Source organism: Myotis brandtii, unplaced genomic scaffold (genome assembly GCF_000412655.1).
Source record: "Myotis brandtii unplaced genomic scaffold, ASM41265v1 scaffold475, whole genome shotgun sequence".
NCBI lineage: Eukaryota > Metazoa > Chordata > Mammalia > Chiroptera > Vespertilionidae > Myotis > Myotis brandtii.
In genome coordinates, this window is record NW_005368148.1 from 3,342,547 (window position 1) to 3,353,316 (window position 10,770).

General features: G+C 33.6%; 1 protein-coding gene across 3 annotated transcripts in view; it reads left to right on the plus strand.

The window, feature by feature from the left end:
• Positions 1-6: 6 nt before the first annotated feature.
• Positions 7-10,770, plus strand: part of PTEN (phosphatase and tensin homolog) — an 82,531-nt gene continuing 71,767 nt past the window's right edge. Inside the window, exons 1-2 of one of the 3 annotated variants that reach the window (XM_014547468.1) lie at positions 5,199-5,298; positions 6,178-6,225. Coding sequence is in view for 2 of the 3 variants with exons in the window: in XM_005875936.2 (XP_005875998.1) it covers positions 96-174 (79 nt within the window). In the remaining variant the exon portion in view is untranslated. Of the gene's footprint in view, positions 175-5,198; positions 5,299-6,177; positions 6,226-10,770 lie in introns of those variants that run through there. The other 2 variants (XM_005875936.2, XM_005875937.2) reach the window with 2 other exon arrangements.

Consider the following 10,770-nt stretch of genomic DNA (forward strand, 5'->3'; position numbering starts at 1 on the left):
AGTCCAAAGCCATTTCCATCCTGCAGAAGAAGCCTCGCCACCAGCCGCTCCTGCCGTCTCTCTCCTCCTTCTTCTTCAGCCACCGGCTCCCAGACATGACAGCCATCATCAAGGAGATCGTTAGCAGAAACAAAAGGAGATACCAAGAGGATGGATTCGACTTAGACTTGACCTGTATCCATTTCTGCGGCGGCTCCCCTGTGCCTTTCTGTCACCCTCTCTCCCTTTAGAACGTGGGAGTAGACGGAGGCGAGACATTGCCATAGTTGGGGTGACTATTGCACTGAACCCCGGTCGAATTTCTAGATTTTTTTTAAATGTATATATATATATATTGTGTCTCTTTTGAATGCATTCAACCTGGGGATGCTTTCGGCTAGACGGGACGCTTGCCTGGTTGCAAGTGTCAAGGCACCGGTTGGTTTCTCGGTCTATATATCTACGGGGTCTCTTCCCTAAAGGCTATTGTCCGTTAATGCAGAATACAGCGCGCTCTTAGGGAGGAGGGAGCTTGGGGAGCCGGTCCACGAAATGAACAGAAAAGTAGGCGCTTTGAGGTCGAGCATGTTTCGATTAAATCTTGGCTGGAGGCCCCAGATCAAGGGTATAAGACCAGATTAAGATGAAAATTAGTGTTGCACGTACGCATATTGCATCAGAATCTTGCAGTGATTGTGCTTAGTTTCCTGGGTTGCCTTGATAGATTCTTTTGAAAAAATGTGAGCTGTGAGCTGATTTGCATAATTTTAGAAGCAGAATCATTTGCAGTCTATATGGTGCTCATGGGAGGGCAAAAGTGGGGTTTGCATGTTTAAGCTAAGTTAATGGCAACTTTGACCTGCATGTAGAAGTTTTGTCCTTTGAGGTGAATAGTGCCATAATATACCTCATAAGGTGCTCTTCCTAGATCTTTGTTAAATTTGCCTTTTCTCTCCTGATGGGGTGATGTAGGATAGAGCATGAAATTTGCAGTTCAAGTAGCATTTTATATTCAGTGCTCTTGTTACACCTAATAGAATGGAGATTGAGTGGTTTTTGATCCCAGATAATAATGTGTAGGTTCAAGGGATTGTGTGTAGCAAATGGTGATTGCAAAGATTAAACTTAAGTTCTCACTTGAAATTTAAGTATGGTGATGCCAGAATTGCTACTCAACCTTATTTAGGTTTCAGGCCCTCTGACATCTTTCTGAATCCCTTAAATTTACCCTGACTCGTGTAGGATGTCAAGTATAATTTACCAGCTAATAACCAGAAATGCTGGTGAGAGTGGATTTCTCCTGCTTCAGATGGTAGGTATGTTAGCTTTTTTCAGTGTTAAATTTACTGAGTCAGCTTGTTGAATAAGACAGAAGCCCAAGAAATTTTAACGGTGTAGTGTATAGTTTTGATTGTCTAAAAGTTAAGCCTTTGTACTTAGAACAGATAGTGGTTATCAAAAGGCAGTAATCTTTGCAGTTTCAGATATAACAAACTGGTTTTGATCAAGGATGGGGATAGAGCCCCTCCTTTTTTTTTTTTTTTAGAATGGAAAGTATCACAGGGATTGAGAGTTACTGATAGGCCAGTGTATAAGGCATGAGAAAACAGAATTAAGTTATTGGTTTGAGGTGACTGAAACATTCGATTAAGGCCAAAAATTTGGTGGTGTGAATTGTAGCAGTGGACAGTAGTTAGTTAAAATTATGTAATTGCTTATGTGCTAATAGAGTATTCTTAGTAAAAATGATTTTAGCAAATGTCAGTAAACATTTTGCTTTAAGGTAGAATGACACTAACGTGTATATGTCCTGCTAAATATTATGGGGAAGGTTTTTTTTTAAAGAAAACATTTTATATTTGAAGAAGTTATATTCCTTTGGATATGTAGTTTCACATAAATGTGCACAGCTAATTTTGCCCAAGTTTTGTTTTGAAATGATGAAAGTTCTTGAAAAAAATAGCGTTACAACACTCAAAATGTTGTTTTCTAAGTTAAAAATAATATTGAAAAGATAATTGGAATTTTGGAGGTTGCATTAATTGAAGAACTTCATTAAGGCTGAATTTGACCCACTTGCCTAGAAATAATTAGTTGTAGGAAAACTCTTCTGATTTGTAACATTTCAAATGTGTGTGTCATTGACAGTCATCTAGATATATAAGAACAAATTAATTAAATGTTTGTTTAACTTTTAAAAAAAGCCCATTCAAAAAAACTTATAGAATGCCTTTTGGTACACAAAGTTCGTTTATGCTATTTATACTTTGATTTAAAATTATTAGGATTATAAAACTAAAATTATTCTACCCGGTATTTATATGTGAGTGGTGAGGTGGTTGGCTATTTCTCCTTTCATTTCAGAGCATGTGTGCCTATATGTGTGAAATTTTCTCTAAAACTTTCTCTAAAACTGTATATTTAGTTATGGAATGCATAGAAAGCAGTATCAAATATTGCATCAAATGACTAATAACATTTAATTTCTAGAGTTGTGGTTTTATTGAGCCAAATGTTGATATGAAAAAAATTACTTAGGAAAAAGTCAGTGAAGGGCTTTTTTTGGATAGTTCCACTTCCAATAATTTTGATATACAAAAACTTTGGTTTGCTTGGTTTCACTTTAGTGTTTTGTGTTTATTGTGGGGGGGTGGGAATTAAAATGGCCATTGAAGCTTTTCTCTGGCAGATTGTAGGATCTGTTTCAACAGCTAGCCAGTTGAAAGTTAAATTCTTTTATGAAAGTAGCAATTGGAGTATTTTAGTTGATAAAGATTAACAATGAAGTGATTTCTCAAAGAAAAATTGAAGACCATAATTGTAAAAGATTTTTGCAAAATTGAATTATTCTAAAAATAATTTGTTGGCAGGGTTTTATTCTTAATGTTAGTCTGGAAAGTAGTGCTGAACATGACTCTATAAACTATTTAATCTCTTTAGATTTCATGAAAACTTGAGGCTTCTGGTATTTTCATTGTTTGATAAGTTTGTGTCTTTTCAAATAGTAACCTTCATAGGAAATATTTTTAACTTGTAGAGAGTACAGTAGCTATTGAAATTAGCTGTATTATCTCTTAAGATTAGTGATTACTAAAATGACCGTATTGTGAGTTGTTTTTTTTTTAAGATTCTACTCACAACTTTTATTTTACACTGTTATGTATCAAGTTGTATTTCTTTCCTAAACAACATAAGTGGGCCACCTAATTGCTATGTGATAATTGACAAACTTTATTTCATATAGATTATTTAAGAATAAAGTGCATCTCAAAGGATTGAGTAACTTACAGTTTATATGATTCAATATAAGGAAAAAGGAATTTTATTGCTGTCTACTGTAAATATTTGCACAGTAGTTGTCATCAGTGCAGCTTAACATTGTTTATGATATACTAAAATGCTAAAGGAATACTATGATAAAATATGGTGAGATATAACCACCTTAATTTTAAATTCAGTTTTCCAAAGATAGTAGAGAAAGATGCATTTGTGTGTATTACCTTTAAGAATTTTAACAACATGAGAATGGTAGCTGGGGATATTATTTTAATTTTTTGTGTGGAGTAATTTACCTACTTTTTCCTAATAACCACACATAATGTACTAACCTCTTAATGTTGCAAAATTCCTTGCTTTTTGGAAGTGAAGTCTTCAATTCTTTCTTTCAAGGGTTCTTATTTTGAGATTTGCCCCATTTGCTGTTTTTCATTTGGTGATAGCTTAATACTTTTAAGTAATTTTTAAGGCCCTTAAGAATTAATCATTTCAGTGACTTTTGATGGAGGAGTATTTATTATGGGAAAATCAATTCACAAAGTTTCAACGTTAATTGACACTCAGTAAACATTCTATTTTTAAATTTTTACCTCAGCCTTTTTAGTAAGACAAAAGTATGGGAAATGTTTTTATATTAATATTATATGTGAAATTGGAGTTTGTAAAGAGAGATTTAGAAGTGTGTAGGCATATAACAGTTTTTTACTTATTTGAAATATTAGGTCTTGGCTGTACTATAAGGATTTAGCTTCCAGAATATATGTTATTAATGTAGTATAAGAAATTTATTTGGTATCATGTTTGTTTGTTTTTTTAAGACTCCATTAGTTCTGAATTTTTCTATTTCATAGAACCCTCATTCTTATTCTTTCTCTTCCCCCAACCCCCTTCTTAGATAAACTTGATTTTAAGTATAGTCATAGAATTCTTTTGTGGACTGAATTCATTAAGGGAGGTGTTAGGATTTGTTCTAAGGATGGTGATTTAAGACATTTGTATCACCTTGTGAGATTGGGGTCAGTAATGATTTTAGTAAATACCTAGTTCTGTTTTACAGTTGCTTTTTATCTGTTAGTTTTGAAATTAGTGCAGTTGCTATCAAGGATATCAGTAATGTTGAGGTTAGACTTAAGTTGGTAAGGATTTATTGAGTAAATTGATATCATAATTCTTTCATATAAGCCATATGCAGCCACATGCCATCTTTGCTAGATGGTCAAAAGTATTTTGGTCTGTGAATTATAAGTCTCTTTGGAAGTATTGAATATATGCACTTACTAATGTAAAATGCTTTGATTTGTCAGGAAAGGTGAAATTAGTGTATTGGATTTGACTGTTTATCCCCTAATTTTTTGAAAAATTTTCATTGGTTACAGATATTAGCAAGTTGGTTCTTTTAATATAATTTGCACAAGAATAAAAATAAGGTTGTTGGAAAAATATTAATATAAAAAGAATAAACATAATTTAGGGGGTGAGATAATTTTGGATGGGAAGTCTTAATTTAATTCCAGTATAGTTAAGGCAGATACTCTTCATTTGCAACAGTTGGCAGTTAAGAAATGGGTGGGCATCTTCAGATTACTAGGATTACGCTTGGTGTTGAGAATATTGACAGATGGCTGAACCTGTCAGCAAAAGAATAAATACTTAACTTGTACACAGAATTTTCAAACACTTACAAGTTAGATTCACTGTCCAAAAATATGTAGAGTGAATCTATATGGACAGTGTATCTAATTTTTAAGTGTGTGAATATTCTGTATATACAGGTAAATAAATACAGTTAACAAATTACCATAATATTTCTTAAAAACTTATTTTCTCTTTAAAGAAGAGATTACCTTGGTAGATACTGTTTTAGAATTTTTAAATAAGGTTAAATCTATTTTAAATTACATTAAAACATTGAGTAGTGGTTTTATTTACACATTATGTGTACATTGTTTCATTTTAGATTTTATGGTGGCAGTATACACTCTGGAGCCAGCCTGCCTTGTGTTGGAATCCTGGCTCTGTCCCTTAGTGTCTGGATGACTATGAGTAGGTTACTTAAGCCTCTTAATCTGTAAAATAGGGATGATGGTAGCTAGTCACATAAAGTTTTTCTTCAGTAATAAATGAGATAATGCAAGTAATTCACTTAGCATTGTACCGGCCACATTGTAAGTACTTAATTGATATCTGCTTCTCTTCAAAATTATAATTTCAGATTATCCATATATTAGAAATTATTTGTATTTTCACTAATGGGAGGAGTAGTGATCATAATTGAATTTCCTCTGTTTTGGATATGTTAGAATATTAATTGATTCAAGCTCTGAATATTTTTTAAAATAGGGAATATTCCGTTAGGAGCTTTGAATATATGTGTATATATATGTAACATGTCTGTAATTTTGCTGTTTCATCATAAATAGAATATAAATCTCTGCTTACTCATACTATTGACCAAACAAGTTAATTATGCTAATCAAAAAGTATTTGCTGGCACACTAAAGTGGAAGTTTTAGGATAAAAATGTTATGATATTAAATTTTTTTTAGTGTAAAAGATAGATCAGTTAAAGTATATTTTTATTCACAAAGAGTAATCTCTGCCTCAAATGAAAGAAAACATGATACAAGAGTTATCTAAACTGTTTATCAGAAAAGGCAGAAAAGGTATATTTCTTAGCATTTCTTTTTAAGTTCAGATTTTGGGGGAGTTCTGCAACTTTGAATGCCAGTTACATTTATTACAATACAGTTTACACTTAATCTGGCAGTGCATTAATACAGCATAGGAATTTAAATTTAGTTTTAAACTATTGTATTATTGTGTCCCATTTTCACATTTAGTCAAGAGTCTCAATATAATTTTAGGCCCTAGAAATTGGAAGAAAGAGCTAAAGGATTTTTTTCCTTCATTTATTCTTACCAGGTATGGAGAAGATTGAATAAGCTTGAGATCTGCGTAGTAAAGACTATTATGGTATCCATAAAAATAATTTTTTCTGCCCTAACCGGTTTGGCTCAGTGGATAGAGCGTCGGCCTGCGGACTGAAGGGTCCCGGGTTCAATTCCGGTCAAGGGCATGTACCTTGGTTGCAGGCACATCCCCAGTAGGGGGTGTGCAGGAGGCAGCTGATCGATGTTTCTCTCTCATTGATGTTTCTAACTCTCTATCCCTCTCCCTTCCTCTCTGTAAAAAATCAATAAAATATATTTAAAAAAATAATAATTTTTTTCTCCCCTTTGCCTATTCTGGTCTCCCAGCTGTATCACAGTACCTCAATATGAAGCACTTGATTATCAGGGTTATTTTGCTTATTTGTTTGGCATTGCAAAATGATTGGTGCCCTGACTAATTATATATTTAACTATCTGATTATGTGATTTTTAACATTTTATGTGTTGTAAAAACTGGCTATATTTTGGTCCAAATCTAGGTTGTAGAATTGAACTGTGCATTTTGACATCTTATAGGAAAATTGAGTTGTCTAAAACACTTTCTCACTTTGTGTCTCTCTTTAATGCTACATGGACCGATGTTTTGCTTTAAATCACTATCCAAAACTTAAAGTTGATTTAGTATTTTGAAAGCCCTTCAGAATAGTTTTGAACTTTATTGATTTTTGTAAATTTTCAGGCTAAAATACAATAAGGTTCTCTCATTCTGCTACTTTTATATGTTTAATATTTCTGATCTTTTAAAGGATGCAATTATTTAAGATTTTAGGAAATGCATTGTGATTTGAATTAAGTATTCAAATCAGATGTATTCTTAAAATTATTTATAAATATAGCATGCATATTCAAAGATGCAAACAATTGCTTTAAAATGTATGCAATTTTTTTCTATTTAAAATGATTTTGTTCTCATGAATAAGTGAGAATCTTTGAGTGTTCTGATTACTCTGAACTGATTAGGGATTAAATAGAACTGAAAACTTTTTCTACTTTTAAATGAAATTTGGGGGATATTACTAAGCTGGATTTTTAGGTATTTATTTTTCAAATGCATATTTATAAATTACTCTGAGTCTTTCCTGTTTTTTTTTTTTTTGGTTGTTGTTGTTTGTTTTAGTAAAGTGAAAACAGTGCTTTGCCAGGCTTAATTTATCTGTGTTATGAAATTTAACATTTTTATTTAATTATTATTTTTTAAAATATATTTTATTGATAATTCACAGAGAGGAAGGGACTGGGATAGAGAGTTAGAAACATCGATGAGAGAGAAACATCGATCAGCTGCCTCCTGCACACCCCCAACTGGGGATGTGACCGCAACCAAGGTACATGCCCTTGACCGGAATTGAACCCGGGAATTTAGAAACATGAAAAATGAGGATTTGAGCCAGAAGGATCTTTTTCCTTTTTTCTTTTTTTAATATGTTTTTATTGATTTTTAGATAGAGCGGGCGAGAGAGATAGAAACATGGATGACAGAGACACATCCATTGGCTGCCTCCTGCATGCCCCCCACTGGGGATCAAGTCCACAACCTGGACACTTGCCCTGACTGGGAATCGAACCTGGGACCTCTTGGTCCATGGGACGACACTCAATCCACTGAACCACATCAGCTGGGCGGATATTTTTCTTTTTAATTGATGTAGCAGACTTAGCTAGCATGTACCCTGTCTTATATTTGTTTAGGTTTTTTTTTTAATCAACAAAGCCTATTTATTTATTTGGGTAGATTGAGAGAGAGACATCAGTTTGTTGTTTTACTCATTCAAGCATCCATTGGTTGACTCTTGTATGTCCCCTGACGGGATCAAACCTGCAACCTTGGCATATCTAGATGATGCTTTAAACAACTGAGCTACCTGGCCAGGACAACAATGCCTTTTCTTAAAAGCTGGTTATCAGCTTGTTTGATTTGGCAAAGGAAAAAAGAGGCAACCTAAGAAATAGGGTAAGCATTACTTTCTTTCCTCTTTTCTTTTATAGTATAGGGATTGTAGCTCTAGTAGAATCAGTAATTTGTTAAAAGCTGGTAGAAGATTGAGTGCAAAGAAGGATGCAGGGTTTGGGGGCACTTGGTGCAGTACTTTTCTGATTCTGTTACATCTGTAGTTCTCAAACTTTAGGAGTATCAGAATAACCTGGAGAGCTTGTTAAACCATAGATTACTTGTGCCACCTCCAGAGTTTGTGATTTATTAGGTCTGGGTTGGGGCCTGAGAATTTATTTCTAACAAGTTCACAAGTGATGCTGATGCTGGTGGCTGGGGATCACACTTTGTGAACCACTGTATTTCATGATGATCTGTTAACCAAATTCTTGATGTGTTACTTCCTTTAGGTTAATAGAATTTACACATATATTATCTCTAACCCCTAGTTCAGCATGATAAATATTATCCTAATTTTGTAGATGAGGCAATGCGCTTAGAAAGGCAGTATAGTGGGGTGGAAGAATAGATTTGGGAATCAGTCCGACCTAAAGTCTAGCTTAAATCCTTGCTTAATCACTTTATCAGTTGTGTAATAAAAGCTACACTAAGCCTTACTGAACCCTAGTTTCCAGGTCTCTAAGGACTGTGGTAAAAATCCTTAATATGTGGGGTGGATTTCTAGGCTTATTGGAAGTGTAGAATAGATGTTTTCAGAAATTGGAAACTAGGGGTGATCACCCCCTTCCACCTTGTCTGGGCATTTGTCAATGTCCAGACATTTTTGGTGGCCATAGCTGGGAGGTGGGTGTGTTGAGAAGGTGATGCTAATGGTTGGCATCAGTTAGAGGCCAGGGATGCTGCTCAACATCTTACAATGCACAGAACAGTCTCTCCCACAACAAAGAATTTTATCTGGCCCAAATTGCCAATATTGCTGTGGTTGAGAAACCCTGGTTTAAAGGTATAAAGTGTCTGGTATATAAGAAATATAATATTCAATAAAAGTATCTTTGCCCTTAGGTTGTGGTATTTTAGGTCAAATTGATAATAATTGATGGAGTTAGGCTTTTACTATCTAGGTTTTCTGACTGCTGCTAGACCAGTATTCTTTATAATAAGAACTTTGTCCACAAAAGATATCTCTGCTAATAAAAAAAGATTTATTTGAAGAAGGCTCATGTGTTATTAGGCTGATTGTGAAATTGTTTCTTATAAATTCTGTTAGAAAAAAGGCTGAAGATATTTTCCATGAACATGTATAAGTGTAATGCACTGGAAGGATGCTTCATAGAACTGCTCTAACAAGATGGGTATGCTTCACTTAAAAAAAGCATTAACTTCTTTTATATTGCAAGTAGTTTTTAAAGTAATCCTTTACTTGTTTTCTTTAATTATGTAGTTGTTGGGAGATATTTTGCTCCCAGTATACTTGTTTTTTGTTATTGTTTAATGCATTCTTTAAACTTAAACTTTCCTTTATTCTAAAGCTGCTTTTGTTACAGTCAGATATAGTGAAATTAAATCACTAATATAAAATGCCAAAATTTGACAAGTTGTAAAAGCTTCTCATCTCTTTCCAGATAAAGAAAGTAAGGTTGACTCTAAGACTCACTGATGCATGTACTACATTTCTTTTCTTCTTTTAAAAATATATTTTATTGATTTTTTTACAGAGAGGAAGGGAGAGGGATAGAGAGCTAGAAACATCGATGGGAGAGAAACATCGATCAGCTTCCTCCTGCACACGTCCTACTGGGGATGTGCCCGCAACCAAGGTACATGCCCTTGGCCGGAATCGAACCCGGGAACTTTAATTCCGCAGGCCGACGCTCTATCCATTGAGCCAAACCAGCTAGGGCTACATTCTTTTCTAGACCCTAAATTTTCTCTCAGCCTGTTGAGTTAAAGTGCTTTATCTAAATTAAAAACTTTCATTAATGTGAAGTTTTTGGGAAAGTTCAGGACAGAGTCTTAGAATAGTTCAGATAAGATGCCAAGGGAGTAACTTAGTGGATTCTCAAAATATTTTTGCTTTGTTTTGTTTTTAGGGCAGACAAACATAATTACGAAAGTGTTCTAGGAATAGATGGATTGCTATGTTTTTTTTTTTTGCTTGATTTTACAATTTATTTTGCCTAAGCAGAGTAAAATGTCAAGGCCTATTATAAAAATTCTTATGAAATTTAAGTTTTGACTGAGTGTTATGATTCTTTTTGAAATTACAAGAGATATTCAGAGATACTGATAAATATTTTAAGTTTTTTCATATCAAGCTACATGATTAGCTTATGGTATTTCAGCATATGAATAAAAAGCTCCATTTGCTTACTGTACTTAAAATTTCTTTTATGAAAACATAATTAAAGAGAATTTAAAACAAATTTACCCATTGTACTATTTTTCTGCAACTTCATGTTTCCATAGCTTCTTGTTATGTTCAGTTGTATCTATGTATTTTAAAATGTAATGTATCCTAGTGAACTTAAAGGATGTGTGTTTGAACAACTTCCAAAGCACCTCATAATTGCCTGAAGTAATGATTTTTAAATGGTGAAGTCATCAAAAATATTTATTTCCCTGTAGTTATACATTAAACTTGTTTCCAGCATTGGCTAATTGGCTAATTGGCTA